This window comes from Mycteria americana, chromosome 6, assembly GCF_035582795.1.
Source record: "Mycteria americana isolate JAX WOST 10 ecotype Jacksonville Zoo and Gardens chromosome 6, USCA_MyAme_1.0, whole genome shotgun sequence".
In the NCBI taxonomy this organism is placed as follows: Eukaryota; Metazoa; Chordata; class Aves; order Ciconiiformes; family Ciconiidae; genus Mycteria; species Mycteria americana.
In genome coordinates this window covers 62,851,492-62,875,835 of record NC_134370.1, presented here as the reverse complement: position 1 = coordinate 62,875,835, position 24,344 = coordinate 62,851,492, and the positions used below count along the sequence as shown (strand labels likewise).

The 24,344-nt window shown below is 41.7% G+C and overlaps 1 protein-coding gene across 1 annotated transcript in view; it reads left to right on the top strand.

The window, feature by feature from the left end:
* AGBL1 (AGBL carboxypeptidase 1) overlaps positions 1-24,344 on the top strand; it is a 278,153-nt gene that overhangs the window by 182,709 nt on the left and 71,100 nt on the right. Inside the window, exon 22 of the mRNA XM_075506626.1 lies at positions 6,117-6,277. Coding sequence (XP_075362741.1) covers positions 6,117-6,277 — 161 coding nt within the window. The remainder of the gene's footprint in view (positions 1-6,116; positions 6,278-24,344) is intronic.

Below are 24,344 nucleotides of genomic sequence, written 5' to 3'. Positions count from 1 at the left end.
CTACTCTACTTTATTGGAAAGCAAGAATTCTGCAAAGAATAGCATCTTCCTATATGGTTTGTCTGTGCAGGGGGAAAATATCCTCATTTCTCTTTCTCTTTTTGTTCGTCTTTTGTTCCCGACATGACCACTGTTCACAATTATGGCCCACATTAAAAAAAAAAAAAGTATGGTCTGTGCCTGTGCTATTCAAGAAGCAGTCCGGCAAAGCTGGGCTTTCTGTACCACCTTCAATCTTGTACAGCAATAAAGAACAGGTATAACAGCATCCAATGGACATGGAAGCATTCCCTATCCAACTAGTATCTCTCTGTATGTGTGCAGTCTTTGGGGAGGTGGGAAGTTAAAGCCGCCCCTGTCCCCATCCTGGATAGTTTGCAATTTGTTGACATAAAACATGAGGTAGCAGTGTATGGGATAGAGTGACCAACCAAAGTAGCTAGCTGAGGTTGGCAAATGCAATGCTAGTATAATTTCTTTGGCTCTTCCAACACATGATGAGTTTGTCATATATTGAGGATGGAGTCGTTCATGGAAGCTGATTAAGGAAGGGAGAAAGGATGCTGAGGGAGGAGCAGAGGAGGAGAAGTTGTGGAGGGAGACAGCTGTGGAAATACTGGGGGGGAAAGGTATAGAGATGGGAACGTCAGACACATAGCTAGTCAGCACAGCAGAAAGAAGGAGGAAACCCTTCACACAGTAGACCTGGAGAATTTGTAATCTAAAATTGTTTTGCTGGAGAACTTGGCCACAAGTTTTTCTTCGCTAAACCTCCAGTTCTCCTATGAGCAGGTTGTTAAGGACTCTTTCTCTAGCAGATTGGAGGGAGAAGGTATTTCATCTTCCCATTCACTCCATTCCTTGAACAGTGTTGCCTATGATATACATATCTTTAACCAGGGAAAGAGTCCATTTGAATGATTAAAACAATAACCCCTTTTTTGCTTCTGTACCCAAGAAGTTTGCTCAGCCAAAACACCAGCTGAGTTCAGCAAAAGTTTTGTGAGGAGATTCAAAGCGAGCTAGGCCTTGTTTCCTCTCCATGTGGCCAAAGTACGAGACGTAATGAGGACAGACGTTCAGAACGAGGCACACCTCTCCGAGGGTGAGAAGGGGGTAGAGGTTTCTATTAGCTTTCTTCTTGTTATCATTCCTCTATATCAGCATCCATTGACCTCAACAACCCCTCCCTCTTTCTCATCCTTTTATCTTTCCTGTCCTTTTATCTTCTGTCTCTAACTCCAGCCCCCTCTCATCTTTTTTCTAGAAATTCCTGCTAGCCTATTTTTTTCTTGCATCTTCAACCTTTTTTGCTTGTTTAATCCTCTTGAAATCTTTTGGCCCAAATTCCCATCCCCTCCGCTTCATCTGTTTTGCATGCCATACCTGCTGCTTAGGGATCTCTGGGGCATAAGAAAACCTGGCTTATTCTCTACTGTCCTAGCTGTCTAAATAGCCAGTTCCCTAGCATGTGTCTGCATCCTTTCATTCACAGGGGTTGAAAGGACAGTATCCTTCAGGGCTGGCCCAAGCTAAAATTAAGGCTGCAGACACCAGGCACCAAATGTTTCGTTCAGCTCCCTGGTTTATCCTCTAGAGTCTCCAAACAGTTTCTATTAGTATTCTGAGGGAGAGCTCACTGATGGAATTAGTGAGAAACCAGACTGTCAATTTATTTATACCCAGCCTTAGGGCATAACCATTGTGCATGTGTAAAGCTATTGAGATGCAGAGAATATTCTGTAAGTGTGTATGTAGATGTACTGACTGGAAGTGAGTTTGCAGGGAAAAGCTGTTGCCCCGAGGACTGAACAGTGACCAAAAGTGGGAGAGGCCACTGAAATGGCTGTGCTGCATGCCAAAGATCCTTTTTCTCTGAGCACAGGACACAATTGATCCCTCTGAAATGTTTTGTCTACTTGTGCTTATTAGTATCTTCTAACTCTGTTTTTACCATAGCTCTAGTTACCCTTGTGAACAAATTTCTAATTTAACTTCTGGAGTCCTTCCACCTTCTTCAACAATTCAACAGTTATGAAACTATTGCTGCCTTTGGCTGCAGGAGTGTTTCAGGCATATGAATAATGAATAAGAAAGTTTTTCCATTGCACTGTCATTTAGCCTGTGAAGCGTTTTGAGGGCAAGTTCAGAGAGATTGGAAACATTTAGTTGTGGATATTTGTTTGATGCATCAGTGCTGAGTACGAATGAACTGTTTTTCCAGTATGATTTGATCAATTTTTTTTAGGAAAATTTGTATTGACAATGTTCTGGCCAAATGATAAGTCAAAGAATAGCTTTTTTCCCTGCTCCCCAGTTTCCTATTACTATCACAGTGTCAATTAAGAGATGCAGGTGAGCATCTACTGCCCCAGCTGTTACGCTAGCAATGGTTTTGGCAGAAAAGGCCAGAAATGAATTGGTCTAACTAGACTAAGAGTTAATAGACTGTCTGTTTCATTCATCTCATTGGCCGTGTTGCCTACCTCTGGAATTTGTTTCTTCCCTTGAAAAATAAATATATCCACAACTTGGACTGTTATTAGGCGTCACCTCCTCCGATGCTGTCTGTTGCAGTATGAAAATGTGAAAAGGGATTAGGAAAAGTTGTTTAGCTCCATTATTCTCTATAATAGCCAGGAAACAATTAACCTGTTATCCCTTAACATGATGCCTGCAAAAGACTGCATGATAGGGCCCATGGGACCAATGGACGTATTTGTATTGCGCGGTGGAGCGTGATGTATCAAGCTGATGCTGGTCCAGACTAGTACTTTCATGTAACAGAGAGCAGAAACTATGTGATGTGAGCTGATCGTCAAAGTACGATAGCTTTGATAACATGTTTCTGAGGCTGGACTAGTTAGGACTGATGAGTTTGTCTGCAGGTTTCTGGTACAGAGATACTGTTTCCTGCTTCAGAATTTGCTTAGATTCTGCTGGCTTGGAAGACACTGCACCATGCTCCACTGCTCACGTAGACGTGTCCAAAGGAGGAGGACAGAGCCATAAAGCATTGTGCTAGAGAGAAGGATGAGGTCACTGAGAATCCAGACTGGCAGGACACTGCGGGGAGGTGCTGTCAGGCAGAGCAGCTTCCTCCTGCGCAGCTGTGGCAAACGGACTGTATACTGTCACTACGCGTAGAGGCAACACAGCTTTGCGGCCATGGAGGTGTGCTTCCTGCCAGCATATTAACCAAACCACGGTGCACCATTTCTACTGTTCTTTTTTTCTTTCTTGCATTTCTTGTAGAGTATTTTCACAGCTCTGAGTTGTAAGCACAATCTCAAAATTTTTATAACTGTGTGTGCTGCACAGCTGCAAGGGAAATGCCTGGACACCAGGCTTCCCTTTCAGCAATGCAAGAGGGACTGCTTATTAACCACTCCACCAGCTCCTGGCATTGCTGGCAGGTGTCATCAATAACATTAGTTTGTTATGTCAGTTCTGTCAACCACTTCAGTTTAACGGTAGTCATGCTACGCACCTCCAGCTCCACCCTCTGCTGAGAGCTGAGGAAGGAGAGGGAGAGAATTATCTGAGTTAAAAAAATAAAAGTCTGTCTGTGTTTGAAGTGAATAAAGTATGTTAACAAGTAATCCTCTAGCTGAGGTTTCCAGCTGTTACTCCTGAGCTGTCTGGTATCAAAGCAATATGGGTCCATCGTACAGCAGCTAACTTCAGTGCGTGAGCAATTACTGTCTGAGGCTTCTGAGGTATATTATAGTTTTATTATTATTATTTCTTTGCTCATAGTTTCTTAAGGCCTCTTCATATCCTGAATAAAGCTCTAGGGAATCATAAAGCCACAGGCTGAGTTTTAGCACAGTCACTATTCGTATCTCCTGGATTGATAGGTATTTAGTATGTTGCCTTGATCTTGGAAGCAAGACCCTGAGATGCACCCCAGGGAAAGCCGCAAGATGTTCTTTGTATTTTTTGCCCCTGAGAAAATAACTCTCTTGCTGTGGAAATGACATATTTTTGCTCAGAAATGTCACTGCTTCTGCCTGCCGATTGTAACTCTGCCTCGGTAAAATATCTTAAGTCATTTAAAGTAAAATAATAAAACATTTAGGAATCTATGCAGAGCTGCTAAGCACTCTCATTGTTTTGCGTTAATGACCCTTGGTTCCCCTAAGCCTCTCCTTCTGTTTTCTTACTATTATTAATTATTGCTGCAGTTCATTGTACCTAGATCTTGCTTGGCAAAGCTTGTAGTAGAGGTGAATAGGATGGAGAGAAGAAATGGTGTCAGAGACTTGCCTGCTATGATAAAAATACTTAAGAAGCTGTTCTGAGAGCAGAATTCAGTTCTCCAGAGACCCTAGACCCTGCCTAGCACTGGGGCTATGTTTTCTCAGATTGTTTGTGTGCTCTTCTGGGCAGGTCCTGTGCTTATCTAGTTGGCCGGCCACTCGGTATGTGTTTGAGCTGTGTGTTATTTTCTGTTGTTCATGTTCATCATCATAATTACAGATTCGTGCTTTGCTCACAGGAGCTCAGAAACGAAGCAGAATTACATCATCTTTACTATAGAAAAACATATTTTTTATCAAGATAGGGTATTTGTAATGCCAGATGATATTTGCATATGCTGGATCTGCTAGAGATGAAGTGATGATTTTCACCCTGTCCAAGTAGTTTGTGTCCTCTAATAAAAATGCACAAAAAAAGCTTTGCAAGAGAGCTGCAGAAGTTTATGTGAGAAATCTCTTCTTTCTTCCATCCACCTGCTTGGTTTTGGCTCAGAAATAATCTTTCAGTTCTACAGAGCTGCTCACACCCAAGGATCCCGAAGCACTTTATAGATGCAACAACTTTATACGGGGTGGGGGGGGAACCAACATGAAATCAGAGTTCAGCCTCTGGCCATGGATTAGCGGAACATGTACAGGCTTCGTTACCCATAAGTTGTCCACTAACAAATATCTAGTAGAGAAGTAGAGAGTCAAGTACAAGCCATACTGACATGGAGCTCACGCCGTGCATGTGGCTAGTGCTAGGACTGCAAGTGTGGGCTCCTGAGAGTTGCTAAGGAAACAGTCTTGGAAATGGAGCTGGAGCTCTTGGCTGCAGAGATGTTTTGTGCTGCAAAAGCACATAGGGCTGATATTGGCAGAGGCAGCAATTGTTCAGCAATTGATTCAACCCCTGATGTGATAGCATTAAGGAGTACGTGTGATACGGTCACTAAATACCAAAGATGAGGGATTTTGCAGTTTCTTAGTTTCTTTTTAGTATAGCTGAGCTTTGTTTGCCTCCTGTCCTCTCACCACTTGCATGAAACTGCCATTGATTACATTGACTTACTCTTATGCAGGCCCTTGGTGTGTTCCTTCTTTGCCAGATCCTTATTTTATTTTTTTAATTAGTAAAAAAACAAACACAGGCTATTCATAATCAGGGTTCTTCCAAGCAAGAATCCACAGCTTGGAGGAGTCGTCCCTTGAAAGATGATGTTGATAATTCAAACCCTGTTTGTGCTTCTCTGTCTCTGCTTGTCTCTGCTAGAGAGACATCAGCTTTTAATAGACTGAGAAATTCCTTAGAGGTGTTTGTTATTTTGCAATTACTTTGCAATTGATTTTCTTAAAAAACAATTCATAACTTGTTAAAGATCTCTTCCCCCCTTGTCCCCTCCGCCCCAGTTTCCTTTTTTATCTTTGCCACTGCCCAGTGTTTACAATCACAGGACCTATTTTTTCCCCTTGGCTTAAGGAGATGACTCGTCTACAGAGAGAAAGAAAAAATGAGTCCTAATGATCTGTAAAAGTGGATTTACAGTCAGATCCTCCTGGAGTCTGAGTCTAATTCTTACAATGACTTCTTCTGCAAATCTAGTCGAGGCAGTTAAACTATTTGCCTCTGTTTACCCATTTGTAAAACAGAGGCTATTTTAGAATAGCTTCTGTAGACCAAGTGCTGTCAGTTAATTTACAAATGATTCTGTAGGGGAAATTTCCATATGTAGCAAACATGAATGAACCCCTAATTCAGAATAGAAGGAGGAAAGCTAAAAATTGTCCTCCTCCTGCAAAACAAGCCTGACCCTTTCCATGTACCTGTGAAATGCACACTCAGCATTGAAACTTTCTGCCTCTCTCTACCAGGGCCTGCAGCTGGGAACTCAAGAGCTGGAGGAGATGGGAAGCAAGTTTTGCCTTGGTTTGCTCATTCTGCACCTCAAATCCCTGCCCTGCAGCAAGAAGGTGATGGCTCAGGCAGCACTCCTGCTGGATCTGGAGGAGGAGATAACAGACCGGGCACAAAGGTCAGTGACAGTAGTATTCTAGAGGGTTCTCCTGTGGGAATCAAGTTGGTGGGAGTATGTTTTGAGTTTAAATCTGCAGAAGTGGACATTCTTATGGCTGAGATTTGCATCTTGGGAACTGGAGTGTGTTGAGAGTAATTGGAAATGAAGATACAATTGACTCCCAAAGAAACTACTAAAACAGTGATTCCATGCCCTGCAGCCATCCATGTGAATAAAAAAAGGTGAAAGAAAAGAACCTGATTTCTATTTTCCAGCGAATTTCCATTTTCCTATCAAAAGTGATTACTGGAGCATAGGGACGGTTTCCTGCATCAGCAGGAAACATTTTTCTGCTCATTGGCGTGTCAGGTGGTGTTCTGTCTACCTCAGATCCTCCATGGAGAGGATCTCTTACAAGGAAGACATTCTCTAAGATCTGCAGGGTAGGGAACAAATATTGTGGATTAGAAAAGGCCTTTGATAGCATGATTTAGAAACTCTAAGCCTGATTCTGCAAGGATACTCCCAGAAATTCCTCTTTTCCTCATTGAATTGAATCCTGCAGACGTTTAGAGCATAGATTTGTGACTTTTCAATGCATAGGAAGAAGTCATGATCCCACTGATTATTTAGGAAGTGCTTTTCGAAATGGCAAAATTAATTTATTTGCTTCCTACTTTCAACGGGATGTACTTAAGTGAGGTTGCCCCATTATAAATACATGGGGAATTTGACTTGGATAAGTGTCAGAGTATGGGTCTCTTCAGCTTGAATTTGTTTTGAAGCAGAAATATGTATATCCTTTCTAGGCCACTGTCACTCGTTAGTGCTATGTGCAAGCACATATGCTTGCAATAATGTTTTTCCAAGACAAATGGAGAAAGAAAAATTAGTGATGTGATATGATTTGAAGCTCCCTAATGGCTTTGTCATCAAAGAGCACTCTCAGCTTCATCAATGAAAAGCAAGTTTTTCAGTGGCAGAAATGCCCCCATAATTTATAGCAAGCTTCCAGTCTTCTCCCTGCAGGAATACTCAACCGACATTACCACCACCTGTTCCTCATGCTGAAAAACAGTCTTACAAGCTTGTTCGCAGTTTTTAATGTTTATGAGGGACAATGAAAAAAGAGGGCTAAAACGTAGAGACATTCCTTTGGATTAGCTGTGTTCACTTGTACATGTGAACATACAAATGGAGCAATTAAGGCGTATGCTAAACACCATCCATGTTGTGGACAGCCATCTGACAAATCATTGGTATATCATCAGAGAGAACTACTGAAGCCTCACTAGGCGGATGGTTTTGAGATATAAATCAAACTCTCACTTTTGAACTGGAGCTAGAAGGGCCTTTGTATGAAAATAACTTCTCGTATGGGAAGAAAAACATCAAGCTCTTATTAGCCTCAGACACTGAAAAAAAAGCCATCTGGTCACAGTAACTTAGTGAGCGTTTTCCCTGATCTTCGTAGTCTTCTGTTACTTTTTCCTTTAGTTGGTTTTATATTGATGAGAATTCATTCCATTTTCCCAATATTGTGTGGTAGTTGATCAGTACCAAAATAACAGTAAGAAGTTCTCTAATTACAAATATTTTTAAAGAAGTTAAAAATAAAAGTTCCCTTACGTTGTAAAACTCTCATATTGTTCCAAATGTGTACATGGTAGGTGAAAGTAAAGCCTTATACCCCTTCAAGTTCGCCCAGCATTAGTGAGTACCTCCGTGGCATCCAGGGATGTAATGTCACTGCTGTAAAAGGCAATGTGACAGTTACTTGTTCATTTTCACTCCACTGGGTATAATTGCAGGTTTGTGGAATTTTAGTAGCTGAGGTGCAATTTGTTACCGTTTGCAGACCAGGTAAACAGCTGAATTGTTTAATCCCGCCTAGATATGTTACATTGCAGGAGCTTGTTGCAGAAGTTTGGGGGAAGGGCGATGCAGGGACCAAAGGGTTTGCTAGCATATTCTGTTTTAAAAATAAATAATTCATGGAAAATTATTGTGCAATATATTCATTCTGATTCAGAAAATTAATACTTTGCTCCTGGGTTTCTGTGAGTCTAGCCAAGAGAATTGCATGATTTGATTTTAGTGAGAATAGGAGCCCTACTGGAACCAATGGAAGAATTCAGAATACAGAGACCACACAGATATGGGCAGGAGGGCAGCTATTTCTACACCTCTCTCTCAACTCACAGACTTTGGGGGAAAAAAAAAAAGTTTCTCCATCAAAACATTTCTCTAGAGGAAGCTGAGGGGTACCACTCAAAGTCTAATCTTACTCTGTAAAGATTAAGTCTAATCTAGCTCTTTTAGGTAGCACAAGGAGGTCACCAGAGCCTTGCAGCTTACTGCTGGTATATCACTACATCAATGGAAATTATACTCTGCTACTTCCTAGACTAGACCCATCTTTCTGGGTTTAAGGAGAATGAAATGTTTGTAGTTTAAAACTAGTTCTGTTGTTTTCTGTGGTTACCACAAAAATGCACAATATCCTTGAATGCTTTCTATACTCTCGGCTTCTGAAAGTGTGAGTAGATGTGAATGAAAATACCCAAAATTTTGTGTACCTTTGCCAAAGCGGAGTCAGACTTGGGGATCCTTCAGGTGCAACACAGGAAAAGTCTGAGCAGTTACCTTGTGCAATTTTTTCTTATATGCTTTACATAGTGAACAGCAGTGGCTTTAAACAGCTTGCAGGCTATCCCTATTCCAGAAGTCTGCACTGTCCTGGTCCCAGGAAATTATATGCGTGATAGATATTTAAGTGGGAAATAATGGCTCTGACTGTAGCTGATGTTTCCTGGCAAAAGAAAGCGTGACCCAAAGACTGTCCTGCTGACGTGTCTAGAAAAAGGTATAAATATGGGTGATTCTTACCAGAGTGATTCACCAACATCAAAAGAAAAGAATTATTATTGTTCAACCTTGATTAAAACGTGAACTTTATTTAGTTGTTAGGGTTTTGTTTTGTGGAAAGCAAGATGAAATTAAGCTGTGAGCAATGTGATGCATTGCATAGTGCTTATGTTAAATATGTCTATCTCAATCTAATGTGTTTCCTAAATATGCGTTTGAGTGCCTGTCTCTGTAGTACTCTGGGTGACAGGTCAAGCCATGGAACAAGAAGTTAATCCAGCACTGGATATAGCTAACTCCCAGATGAAATGTCCCATTGCAAAGGTACATAGATCAAAAGCTGTGGAAGCAGAGGTCTCTTCTGTTGTGAAATCCCTGCAGTTCATGTCCTGCATTTGTGTCGCTTTGCCCTGGTGTCTGGTGTGCGTGGCATTGACTTGGCATCTCAGCATCTGCCTCCGACAGCAAACATTTTCACCTGTCAAGGTTTATAACTGTATGTGTCTTTTAATTTTCCTCTTCAGGCTGTCTCTGCTCTGGGTATTTTGCAGCCTTATTCTTTCACCACTGCTGTGAAGGGGATGAAGGAGCAGGCTGGACCCTGCCTGCTTCCCTGGAATAAACTATTTGTTGTGCACTTTATATAGCTCTGTCAGAATCAGTGGTCAGTAAATTGGAGCAAGGTAATAGCTGTCAGGGAAGTGACTGGTCTAATGGAGGCATCCTGTGTGAACGGGGGATTTCTCACACCAGGTCAGGTCCATTGTGTTCAGTGTACTGTCTCCAACGAGTCAAAGAAAGGTGGAAGAAACCTTTAGCAGACCTAACTAAATACAGTTTGGTACACAGGCAAGAATTTCTTCCCATCCCCAGTTTTACAGTCTATCTTTCCCCTAAAGCGTAAACTGTAAATGGAATAATTTACAAACATGAGTGGGGTAACTGTTGGAATAAGTTCACAGCAGAGGCAGAGTAGCAAAGTAGCTGCATCTGAGAATAAGTAAAGGGGGCTGAACTTCCATCAGTGGGGCTATGCTGCTAGTAGGACAGTAGGGTATTTCCCCTAAGCCCAGGAAATCCTTGGACATCATGAAGTTGGCCTAACAGCTCTGTGTCACTGGTCCTCAACATGTCTATATGGCAGCTGTCTCACGAACATACCGAAAGGTGGAGAAAGTATAAGATGCAGTACACACATAAGATACATTACAGCTACAATGTGTGATGGTGAAGAATAGGGGTTAAATTGCTTCAGGTATTAGCTGGTCTCTTAATTAGCAATCTGTGCTCCTGGGACACTTCATATTCACTCTCACACGTATTCAGGCGTTATCACCCTCACATTCACAAGACCTACTTGGGGACCTAGTTGTTTGTGGCTTTTCTTTTCACAAGTGATATTTAGGTGTTTTTCGGCATCAACTACCCCTTTTTCCACCAGCATTCAATAGGGTTGGTCTTACGGACCACTCTGACAAGGTCAAAGGCCAAATACGTGGAGAATTTTCTGGGCTTTGCAGCCACCTTCAAAAAACCAAAGCAATGTGTCAAATGTTCATACAGGCACTTTATTCTGTCCTTTCCCAGACTTGACCTCACAAGCACGCTATTGCCGTGCCCCAGGAAGAATCACTAACTTTGTGTTTCCAGCCTCCTGCCGTGCCTTGCAGTCAACTCTGGCATTCAGAAGCTCTCTGCTGGGAAAATGGAATGCCAGCTTGTACTTTGGACATCGTGTTTTTTGATAATAGGTTTCATGCCTCATTTGCTGTAAAAGCAGTTAGGTTTTAAGTCAACACTGTCCAGGTAACTTCACATTTGTCATGACCACAAAAGAGGATGGGAAGTGACTGTTCACTTAAAGCAGGTTTTAGAGAGAGAGAAAGCGAGAGCAACTCCCCACTATAGGTATCCTCCGCTTCTTCCTCATGGTTTGAACTGATGGTACATTCCTTCATTTTATTTTTCTCTGCCCTCTCGGCTGTGCTAGGAAACGTTTTGCATACACTGCAGCAATTGTAGCCATTTGTTCATGAGACACATCTTATATGTTGAGACAGGCTTTTGCGAAGTCATTATCCATTTTCTGCTGACTCAAATATTATTCATCTCCGGTGTTTCTTCATCATTTCTTACCTTTCTTGAGCAGAGCCAAATCTTTCTCCACCCCAGATGGGAAATATGTCTAGTTCTGCTATTAATCAAAAGCAGAAAGCTTAATCACTGCTCTGGTCCTTTGTCCAGTTGTAATCTTTTCGTCTTCCATACACTGAGCAGAGTTAGATTGGTCAGTGTATGGATGGCAAATCCGGGAATTGACAAGAAGGAGTTGCAGATCATTTGGAACTGTGCTTGCTCTTCTTCTATACTGCATTGATGCCCCATCGTGATCCTGGATAGTATTGAACTGTTGGATTTCCCATCTTTTCACTATAATGCACCTTCCCCTGATTATGGCTGTGCAAGCAATTCCACTCGTCTTTTAAGCTATGTGGCAAAAATGTGATTCAGATCAAACTAATGTGAATCTGAGAAGATGAAGCAGACAAGAAAGAGGAAAGTTCAAGCAACAAAATAATGCAGATGGAGCAAAGTATGGGACGTCTTCATTTGGCACATCTTTGAATAACAGAAAGGTAGCATTATAGTTGTGTGCAGTGATGGGAAATGGCTTCCTTGCCTGGTGGTTTGGTTCTTCCTATAGTTACAGGTGAATGTGGGTGTCATTCCTTGATGTTATATTTGTTTTGATTATACAAACTGGAACTAATTTCAACTGAAGGGTTTGAGTGCAAGTCAGTGCTTCACCCTGCAAAATACCCCATCACCTCACCATCAGGATGTACCAGCAGTTGTGGCATCCAGTCCCCTGAGGCAGACTGGACAGTTGGACTCTGGGGAGTCCTCTCACACATGGATGAAGATGAAAGTGCTTTTTCATCATGTAGTGAATCTATCCCCATGGGGAAAAAATCAGCAGGAATTATTTGACTGTTTTGATTCAGACTTCTATTTGATTGAGGCTTCATTTTTCTTTAAGTAAAGATTTGGTGTATTTTTAACCTTGATCATCTGTAGACATTAAATACCTTGTGGCAGCTTTCAGAACAGGAGGTTGTTTATTGATTCTATTTTTTAGCTTAGTCACAGATTTTACTGCTGGTAAAGGAATTTGAAATTTCTACTGCATTATGAGCATCTCTGGATGTGGTATTTCTGTATTTGGATGCTGGAGAGAAGCGCTGTGGAAATGCATTTACCTAAGTAAGCCAAACTACCGTGTCACTTAGGTGGTGCAGAACATGGGGCAAAAGGAGTTTCTAATGTATTTCATATAACACTTGTGAGAATGCAGTCTAACATTAACACAATGTGACAGGTATGAGAGTAGCTGAAGCTGGGCTTTGGAGCAGTCTCATGTTGCTGTAACCATTTAGGATCAATTCAGGAAATGCCTTAACTCCTGACTGTCTTATATCACTCTCCAGTGCTCTTTCACACTGATGTTGCAAAAAAGTGATATCTTTTTGCCCCCCGCCAGGGTCTGACCTAAAGAATTGCTGCCTCTGCTATCAACAGGAAAAAAACTCAGGTTTCGAGTTTGGATCTATTACAAGCTTTAGATTTTGTTGTCGTCATATGCCTTGATAATCATGTTTTCTAAATAAGAACGTGAACCTTCTTCCACCCACCCCTTCATCCTTCTTATCCTGCACTCTTCAGCATCTCTCCATTGTTATTGCAAGAATACAAGCTCAGTGAATTCTTTGGAGGTTCAGCCAAGCAATGCAGCCTATAATGAATATATTTGGTATTCAGAAGGCTTTCATGTAGCTGTTCACAGGTGAGCCACTGTAATTCAAAAACTTTTCATTAACACTTTCTGGAGCTGTCCCTATTTTCCTCCTGTTGATTTTTATTATTATTATTATGAAATACCTTGGGAGCTGCACAGCTTCTGTTGATTGTTACCAAATGCCAGCCCTAGCTATGCCAGGCTGGGTACAATTATTCACGCTTATTTTAGAGGTAATTAATTTATCATTTAATAGCTAATAATAGTAATTTAAATAGCAGTAGAAAGGAAGGAGAGTAAAAGAGCAAATGGAAGAGAAAGAGATCATAGAAGGAACTTCAAACATGCACAAAAGCACTGCTTGCTATCCTATCTGTCTGAGGTTATTCAAATTACCATACACGTACAGATCTGACTGGACTACAGATAATGAACTTGTATATATCCAGCAGAACAAATGGGCTCTGCATTGCCCTTTCTGTGAGGCATATTGCTATAGTACTGTCTGGTATTAGACATTTTTGTATTGATTAGGAGCATGTGTTTTTCTGTGGTGCAGTCCTTTTCCCTTAAGATCTAACTTGAAATATGAAAGACACTGGGGCCCTTCACATGCTAGGATAGAAAAATAAAGCTGATTGCTATCAGGGGTTCAGAAGTGATTCCTATTTGTGAAGTGTTCCCCAAAGGAATGCATTATGAGGGATGTACACTTTCCTCTGGGGTGGCCTTTGTATAGACCAGGATAGTGCTGACACTGGAAGATAATAGCTGTGTTTTTTCTAAGGGGGTACAAAAAGATGATGGGAGGATCAGTCTGTTTAGACTGTTGGTCATCTTGAATGCAGGCAGAGGTGGGATTTCAGACTGAACATGTCACAGGTCTAGTGCTGAAGAGGCAGATTCAGAGGACTATATATAGCCTTATATAGACTATACGTATACTGCAGCAGTAGCTGAAACACTATTTGGGGCTCTGGCACAATAGCAGGAGGAGACAACTTTGTCAGTGCAACTCTACTGATGATTTCTGTTCTTTGCTTTCGCCTGTTTGACAGTATGAAGAGAGGGTATGGATGAACAAGGCGTTACTGTGGTGGGAATCCTTATGCCTTTGGGCTGGTGGGAGACATGGATAAATGATGAGGCTGTTTCAAGGATCATGGTGATTTAGTGTTTCCTTGTGTAACTTTTCCAAATGGTGTTTCTGGAGTCCCAGAAGAACTTGAGACTTCTGAAAACCAGACACCAGACAGATCTTTCAGACTGATACATGCTACGTTACCTTCTTTCAGGCAGGAGAAGCAATGGAATGAGTAAGTAGGATGGTAGTTAGGCAAAATGCACTTCCAACCCTTTAAAGAAAGCACATTTTTGTGGAAGTAGTGTATTTTGCCTCTGATGAGTTGTTCTCTTTATTGCAATTGTTACTTGAGGTGGCCTCTTATTAATTTGTCCACAGCTCCCAACAGAGCCTGTTGAGGAACATGCTCATGTAGGTGAAAATTAGACTGGTTGAGGGTCAAAACAGGCTTTGCTCTCCTGTGTGTTGGAGAGTTAATCATAGATCACAGGAACAAGAGACTTTCTGATCTAGATTACTTGGATCGAACACTTTACCATGTGGAGTTCTCGCCTCTTGGACCCTACCTAGGGGCCCAGATGTCCAAGCATCACAGAATTTAGAAGTAAATTAAAATGAATGCTAGGTATTTGTGAGACTGTATAGAGCAGAATGTCTCCCTACCCATCAGTAGTGTCAGAGCCTCATAGTCCTGCACAGCAGTGGTGGTGACAGTAGTGCAGACATTGCCACTGTCTAAAGTAGATTTCCCTTCATGGGCGAAATATAGGGATAAAAGGATCTGAATCCCCTGTAAAACCATTAGTGGGATCCAGTTTTTCACCAGGTCAGAAGTTTGTACCTGTGTAAGTTATTCAGACAATAAGAGCTAAGGAGAGCCAAATGGTTTTGATATAACGATGCTCCTAGGTACATTGCGTTCCCATCACTGCATCCTTTCTCTGCAAGGGGAACACAAGAGCAGAGATTTCTGCTTTCGAGGCAAATAGCTTATTGCAAGTCCTTTTGGTCTGGTGCCCAGCCTGCAAATGAGAGTCTGACCAGGCCTGTTGTACTGTGGTGACAGTGTACAACTGCTATCTAGGAGCACGTCTAAAAACTTAGCAAGACAAATGAGAGACTAAATGGTTAAAGGGATAGAGAAGGCAGAGAAATTCATAATTAAAGCTGTCGAGTTGCAGTAAAAGGAGCCTGGTAGGAAAGCGGGTGGGCGAGCAAAGTGTCATATTTGGAGGTGAAAGTTGGCACTTGAACAGCATTTTAAAGTACTCCAAAGCCACCTCCACTGACATCTCAGCTGTATTGTATATTCTGTCAGAGGCTCCGGCTGCTCAGTGTATTGTGGCGGTGACTCACACGCAGACCCTGCCGCTTGCTGCCATGCTAGATATTGTAAAGAGAGACATGGCAGAGGTATTGTGTGAGACATGAAATAAATATGTGCAGGTTGTTGTTTCAGGGCCCAGCACACACATGTACCAGTGTGGATGAGTACTTATGCATAGAGATACAAGTGTGAAAGCCAGTCCCTGCGGCCTCTGATAATTCATTGTATTCTCTCAGAAACCATATGGATTTATTAGGATGAATGTTGATTAGGTTGAATGTGATGTTGGCAAAAAGAACTTGTGAGAATTAGGCTGGAGCTGAGACTAGAAGGATGTGAGGGGGAAGATCCACGTGAAATTAATGCTTAGCCTTTTATTTTTTGTCTGCAGAGCAGAAATGTACTCAAGCTTAAAATCCCAGATCCAATTCCCATGAACGTGGGCAAAGTTGACTTTCAAGTACAAGATGAAGACCCGTCCCTTTTTGGCCCTGGCCAGTCTGTAGCACTTAGTAATGCAGCCCAGATAAGTGACCTACTCTAGGACAAGTCCAGGGCAGAGCACAGCACTGACTCTTTCTCAACACTGTCACAGTGCAACGTGAGAGATGTGGGACCGATTCAGTCCTGGAACAGCGCAGATGGACCTGCGATGTGCTGGAAGGACTCACTGTGCACATAGGGGTGGGGGTGTTGGTAGAGAAGTGGGAAAGGATGCTGAGATGTATTGGCAGAACTCTGTGGAAAATTGTAACTCTGAAAGAATTGGATTGGGATACAATGGCCGAAAGAAACAAAAACCCACCCCTCTTTGTTGCAAACTTTCCTTTCCCAAGGAAAGGTTATGGCTTCCTTCTGTCTGTGGGTAGATGCTGAGGGTTCAGGCAGCTACTGTCCAGACCATGAGTGCTGAGCAAAGCCAACGTGCCAGGACAAGGGCTCCTGTCGGAGCAGGAAGGAGAGGCAGACTGAGAACAGTGTAAGAGAAAAGAAGAAAAAGCATTCTCTTTGCATCTATTTGGGGATGTTCTCTCTGTATTTCCCCCTGCTCCATCTCCCATTCCTACTTCCATTTGTTCCTGTTAAAACCTGTGGTTTTTAAATGGAGGAAATGTTAATTTCTGGAAGGTCGAATTTCATTTTTAAAGTAACAGTAGTATGCTTTATGATTAGACTTTCAAATAGATTCCTAACCATTTAAAAATACATAATCAACAGCTTTATCTATGGCACATTATTCACCATTTAAATTATAATGGCTTCCTTTTAAGTGTTAACAGTTATTTACTACCTTAAATCCTATTTCAACATGAGTTAGAGTTTGAGGATTTGGACTTGGAAGGCAGAATAAGCAATAGAAGCAGCTGAATGCCAGAAAAATATTCTGCTATCAGGTCAGTATCATCAGAAATTAAGAATAAGGGGAAGAATAGAAAGCATCTGTTCTCTATCTATTTCTCTGTCTAATCTGTTTGTTCTGTCTAGTCTACTCAACAAGTTTTTACATCACGCTCTGTACTTCAGAATTGTTTCTGAAGATGCCATTTTATAGCATCCTCCAAAAAGCATCAGCATCTTATTAAAAGATAAAAGTCCAATGCAATTCAAAGAGAAAGCAAACACCCATTTCCAATAATAAAGCAGTGTTTCATCTTCCGTTGAGCTGCAGGGGGCAGCCAAGAATTTGGGTAAAGTATTGCTACCTGGATTTATCTTGTCAGGCTTTCTCTAGTATTAATACTTATTTTTTGTTCTAGCACACAACTTGTATTTTCATCTATGAATAAGTGAATCATAAGAAGAGAGGATCCGCTGTAGTGCATTAGTACAGTCAAGCGTTCTTTCTGACAGTGCTCAGCATTGGAGATTTCAAAGAGGGATGCAAGAAATTGCCATACTGGACGATTACAAAATACCCCTGCACTCTGGGGGAATGCCTTTCTGTCTTCAGACAGCGATTTATTTATACCTGGAAACACAACAATTTTTAGCCTTTCTGAATAATTATAATAACAATAATCCTATCTAATGAAATGTTCCAGTGCTCTCATTTTCTATGTAAGTGCCTAATGCTTTTTGAATCTTACATTGCTCCTGGCTGCACCCTGCTATCTCATGAGTTTTATAGATTAGCTGTGTGTTGTGCAGAAAGAGAAAGTACTTCTTTTCATCAGCTGGTCTTTCACCTTTGTAAATGCACCTTTGTCCTCTGCTGTAAAAGAGAATAATTGGGAGTGCCCAAATTGCCAGTTATTTTTGTAAACAACTATCACCTCCCTTCTCGTGCATCTGGTCATGAAAGTTACTCCATTTTTTTAGTCTTCCTATGCCTCTAACTACCACATGCTTTGGAACCCTGCTACAGTAACAGTTTTGTAATATTTTCAGTGTTATCTGTGTGCCTTGCCATTGAGGTTTAGTATTTTCAAGAAGGATGGTAGGTTCCTGGATTAATCAGCTCTATCCTCACCTGGTTTGATGTATTGGAGAAACCATTTTATCTTTAAGCAATTATCTTGGAAGATTACTGGTCACAAATGGGGTTGGTGAAGGAAACCAGAGTCTCTCATGTAAAAGTGCATGCCCAAAAGAAATCATGTCATTTTTTTGACCTTTTAGATTTCAGTGCTATGTGTCTGGCCTGAAGACAGTTCTTATTCTTACCTAAATAGCCCAGAAAGGACCAAGTATAAAAGAGACAAACAAATGGATGAGGATGTGATGCTGGCAGTTCGTGCATGGTACAGAACAGGAAGCAAAAGATGGAGGGACCCTGTAAGAGGTGGATGTGGAAGGGTAAGGGCAGGCCAAGACTTAAGGCCTCTCCCTACCTTCCTGTGCAGCTCATGGAAGTGATTCTCAATACCACAAAGAACCTGATGCCTTAGTTTCAGGAGTTTAGGATTAAACGAAGGGTTGGGTGGAAATATAAATAATGGATTAGGCTGCAAAATTGGTTTGGACACTTTGACAATGTCTCTGAGGTGTCTTTGCCCCTTTCAGGCAGGAGCAGATCGGAGACATGAGATGCAGAAACACGGCTTTTTTTTTAACTTTTCTCTCTTGCTTTTTAAAATCATACCCGCACTCTTATTGTGCAACCGTGTACTGTTCAGGATCAAAGCCTCATCTCCGAGCAGAGGAAGTCGCTGGAGAGCAAGGCCTGAAGGCTAAGCCCGCAGTGCTGCTGCTGCTGGCTGTGTACTAGTCTATTTGGGAAATCTCGTCATGCATGTCCTAGCACCTAGTGATACAGCGAAGTCAGGAGCAGTGTACTCGGTGTCCTTGCATAACTTTTGATCTTTGTTGTCTTTGCCAGCTCAGGTCCCTCTGGTGGCCACGGTCCATCAGGAGTTTACCCTCACCAGTGTCAGATGTCTGTAAGGCTCTTCTGTAATGCAACATCTACTAATTCCTTAAATTTTGCAGAAATTGAATACTCTGGCATAGGGGCTGGAATTTATCTGAGAAGGGATAATGGAGAGGATCACTTGAGGTCTCTGCCCTTTTCAGAGTATTTTTCCTCATGTGTCATTTCTGACAGAAATTTCACAGAGTGACTCTAGGTAACCAGCTATTGGGAACGAAGCAATAGAATGATGTTTAGTGAAACTTCAGAGACTATTTTCCCTGCAGGTATGACAGGAACAGCCATGAAAACAGCATACCTGTTTGCATAGAGATCTCTCCTGCCTTGTGGTGCTTTCCTGCCTTTACTGCATCCCTTGTGGGATGCTGGATTTGCGTGCTAAGAAGGCTGCTGTTAACGCAGCTTAAACATGACACCTTAAACACTGGTGCCCTTGATCCATCATTAAAAATGTCCTTGGCACACTGTGGCATCAGAAGGAAGGTTTGTGATGCTAATTGCTGGCAGCACTGTTCTACCATGGATGTTACACAGAAAGCCCCAATACCTTTTGTTTTAAGTTTTGGGGAGGGGGCTGGTTTGGTTTTGCTTCTTTTTTTTTTTTTTTTTTTTTTTAGATGTTTCCCTGAAGGGTGTATGAGAGCTTGTGAGGGTAGGAGGGTAGGTCTGTGATCCCAGGAAGGTAACCTTTCTCATCCCTGCAGGTTTTTTGGTTGTTTTTTTTTTTGTTGGGTTTTTGGTTTTTTTTTTTTTTTTTTTTTTAATGTGTAATTTGGAAAACAAACAATGTTTATTTTTATGGCGGGAACTCCATTCTAAGATTATTTTTCTTGAATGCTGAAAGAGTAATTATTACTGAATTAGGTAGAAGGGGAACAGGCCAAATGTCCTTTCCTTTCACAAGAGTGTTGAAGGTGGAGGGAGACAGAGAAGTCTGCCTATCCTCCAAACAAGACCTTCCCTTCCACACCAGGAAAATAATACTGGAGGTACATCGGGGAGCCTCAAGAGCTTCAGGAGTAGTGAAAGCCAGATCCTTGCTGTGTCTCCCTCAACAGAGATTTATATTCTCAGAGTTTGGGCCTGGGCTCTTCTCTGATCCTTTGCCCCACTGAGTGATGTTACTGTGCAGTTTGCAGCCTTGCTGGATTGTCCTCTCAGCTGGATCTGTGGCTGATGTAATCACGCAGAGTTTTCAAGTACTCTATAGCCTTTGCACCTTCTGGGTGCCCAGCCTACCTCCATCTCCTCTATAGCAGTGGCAACAAGTATGCCTGGAGAATTTCCCGACTTGTCCCCACCTTGCTTTTCTAGAAATTGCCTGTGCTTTGTAATTGCTTAGAAAATAAAGGCATGGAGGCATATGCCCTTCTTTAGTCCCCGCTGATGGGTCAGAAGTGGAGATTAATAGGATAGGAAATGTGTTTCTACTCTGCAGTCAGTAAAGGAAATTCACTGGAACTAAATTAATCATGAAACAGACACAAAGAAGAGAATAGATTAGCAGGGAATTAACTCATTAATTAGATTGATACCAAAGTTCGGAAGAGGGTTTCCTTCAAGATAACAACCAAGTTCAAAGATCAGCAAGGGTTGGTCTTGGGAGGCACACTGTTTTATTTCTGAACTCTGTCAGGTTTTATTTTAGCCCAACATTTGCCTGGTTATAATAGTATATCAAAAAAGCTGCTGGAAGGAATTCAACGGCTGGCAACGTCTAACCACAAAGTGCCCATCGATGGAAGCTGTTATCAGCCCATTCACATCCCTAAGCTCTGGTTGCTGGTGTTAACGTAAGCGTGGGAGCCCTCTCTATTGTGCCACCTTGCTATATTTAGAGCTCGATTGCAAGCCCTCCTGTGAATAGCAGCAGCTTGTTGGAGGGTGTTTTTTCCAGCATTAGGGTGAGCAGAAACCACATGCAGATTTAAGCAAGGTAAAGTGCTAAAACACTGTCCTCCATGCTGGACTTCTCAGGACCCCCAACTAGCCCTTTTGTTCAAGTTCACAGTGGCAGGGTGGGATGGAAGTAAGTTACTTGCATGTTTCTAAGGAGATGGGGTTTGTCTGCAGTCTCTTTGCCCTTCTAATGGGATGCTTCTCTTATGTGATCCCCTCTTAGGCTGGGCTGCAGCTTGGACTCAGGGTTAATTCGGGATCCAAGCAGTGGTGTTATTGTTAAAGCAAGATTTACACTGCCTGTCTTGTTCATTGCACTTTACCACAAGCTTGCTTGCTGTGCAGCTGAAATGTCTCCCTTCATGTTGCCAAGTACAGATACTCTGGTGAAGGGAGCACAGGAGGAAAGACAAGAACTCACTTAGCAGTTACCTGTTACTCTGTGCTGCAAAAAGGCCCTGCTAGCTCCCTTCAGGCTCTGTATAGCCTTTGGAGCGAGACCTGCTGCCGCCCAGATGCCAGAAGGTCCCTGTTACCGAGCTATGTGTTGTAACACATACCACACTGCTGCACCATGGAGCTGGTGATCAGCGTGTTGAGACTGGTTTTTGTTACGTGTTCTTAACAAACTAACAAATCGGGGCTAAACACTAGTTGAGAGTGAATCCAAGTGAGAAAGGCCCCCTGCTTTCTGACTTACCCTTTCCCATCTTTTGCTTTTGCTACTTCTCGGCATGAATGCAATCAATCCGTACATCTGTGCTGCCTACTTGCCACTTAGGACTTTCTGGGTAGTGAAGTTTCCACATTGTTTATTTAGAGTTAAGTGTTCTGCTGGGTCTCTTATCACTTTCTGTAAATAACAACTGTCCTCAAAATTCTTCAGGCTGATTACTGAGACTGACAATCTGTGTGTTTTGAGTTGCTGAGCCGTATTAATCCCTAATATACTCTGGTCTGTGGATGGAAAAGCTAATGCATTGAGGATGTCACAAGAGGTAAAAGCCAAAGGACTTACTCTTCTTGGACACGTGAAGTACTTTGGTTGTGACATGAATAAATCTCCCAGCAGCAACAGTACATATTTCTGCTGTGCATAAAGTGTTAGAGGAGTCTGCCTTTGAATCAAATGTGATAGAGATTTTATAGCACCACAGCTAATTCATTTCTAGAAAAGACAAGGCACACTTTATTTTTACCTACCTGTAGCTTGTCATGGTAAAGTTTATTCCACTTAATGCTGGAGTTGATGGAGGGGGAGAGGAAACACACATATACACAAAGAAAAACTATACCAAAGACCTTCAGGCCCACCAAATGGGATTCATCAACTTTATTAACTATCTAAAAGTTAAGAATGTGGCCACATCAGTTATCAAAAGCTTTCTTTACAGTCGTTGAGAGCAATTCATTCTATCTATCTTACCCACCTTTCATAGGTTCCACTTCGATTTAGTAGCAGGATAACTAACTAGGGAAAGCCATTTCACCAGAAGGTGGGGGGGAAAAAAAAAAAAAAGAGAAGAGAAGGCATAGTCTATGGCTGTAATCTGTTCTTTTTATTTTAGAGTCTTAGCCTCTTCCTGTGAGAGTGTGAAAGCTGGAAATGCATCTCCTCAAACCCTATTGAAGGACACCTACTAGCAGCCCTTGCTAAAATGCAGGTGGGAAAATGAAAGGAGATATCAGGTCCATAGATTGTATAAAATCCAATCCAGAATTTATGCTGTGGTAATTCAGTCCTGTATAATCCGCGCCAGACTGATGAAATATCAGCTTGTACTGTGGATGTGACCCAAGGCAATTGAAGACTTTACAGTGCTTTGGATCAGGACAGTTAAGAATGCAGAGTACACATTCAGTGAGCAAAACACTTCTTTGTGCTTTTAATACAGCAAAATGCTTTGTTGCTTCTTTTGTTTCCTTCCTTCAGTCACAACAAAGGAATGTTGCAAGTGGCTCCAGAGAAACGAAGCCTAGAATAGAAAAGGGATTTAGAGAGAAGAGAAGAGATTAGATGAAATTGGTAAGAAAAAGAATTCCCAGTACCAGGTTCCCAGCTCAGCCTTCTGAAGGGAAGCCCTCTGCTCCTGATCCGTTATGATTCACTTGGCAGCTCTGCCCAGAGTGGCTCTCCTTCATCTATACTGCTATAAACTAATACCCAGTGATAAGAGCCCTGCCAAGCCTGGTCGCTGCTGATGCATTGTACACAGCTTTCATTAATCTATTTGTGCCTAACAGCTCATCAATGAAAGCTCATTCTAATTCCCTTCCTTCTGATCTTCTACGGACTTTTTGTGAGGAGGAGTGAGTTGGCAAGAAAGGAGTGACCTGTAATACTCCCTAGGTTTAGCTGTAGCATGAGCAAGTTTTATTCAAGCTTTCCTTTTACACTGCACTGTTCAATCAGTGCATGTTGATATAGACTTGCACTTCATCTTCCTGTCTTTTGACTGTACAGTGATTTGCTTTTAAATATTGTTGTGTCCAGTAGTGATTGATTTTCCCGGTTTGGGTGCCAAGTGCAATCTTACCAACGCATCCCATTCCTGATATGCAGCTATTCCTACTACAGTTGCTGGAAAGTGGTGAAAGTCATTCCGCGCTGCTCTAGCAGAGTTGACCTCTTACAGTCCTGCTGCTCCTTTGCCTCTGCTCTGCCAGTTAGTACTGAAATTATTCCTGCTATGTTATCATTGTGGGGAATGAACTTTTAGCTTCATTTGTGTTTGCATAAAATCAGAGAAGTTAAGGGCTGGCAGGGATCTCCACAGGTCATCTGTTTTCCCCAGTGAGGATCAGCTTTACCTGTATCATTCCTGATGTGTTAGTCTAATCTTTTCTTAAAGAGGTCTAATAATGGAATTACCAGGCTCTCTCCAAATAATCTACTTCAGCTCCTATTACCCTTATGCTTGTGTTTTCCAGGTATCTAGGTTGAGTCCTGTCTTGCTATGGGAAGTCCTTGCCAATTATTTTTTGCCCTATCCAGCGTAGACGTAGAGAACCGATTATTTGCTTTTCAATATGTTCTCTGGACCCTTTTCAGTTGGGCCAAGTCCTCCTTGAATTGCTTTGCCCAAACTGGAAACAGAACTCTAGCGGAGATCTTAATAGTGCTGGATCAAGAGATAAAAGATTAATTTATATGTCTTGCCAGGCTACATTCTTTATACCCACCCAGTATTGTATTTGCATTTTTGTAACAGAAAAGAATGGATGGCTCATATTCAGCTTGTAAACTTCAATAATGAAAATTGTTTTTTTTTCCAGTAGAAATACTACCTTGTCATTGCTCCTCATTTGTGTGTTTGGTACCATTGATTATTCCTGTCTAATTGTAGTAACTTGCACTTGACCCTATTGAATGGCAACTGTTTTCTTCAGGCTACATCTTCAGTTTGTCAAAATGATTTTGAATTTTAATACAATCTTTGTCTGTCTTGGTTTTATCTGCAAATTGAATTAACATATTTCCTATTTCATCTAAATCTTTAATGAAAATACTGAATTGTACCAAATCTGTGACTTGAGTCCTGCAGAAGCTCATTCAACACATCTATCCATTTTGACAGTGAAACACTGAGAACTGCTTTCGGAGCACAATTTTCTAAACAGTTTATATATTCACTCTGCTGTAGTTCATCTAAACCATGCTGCTTATTTACTCTGAGACTTTGAAAAGGTTTCAAAACCTTTGCTATGCGACATCTTGTCCACTGGGTATTCCCCTGATAC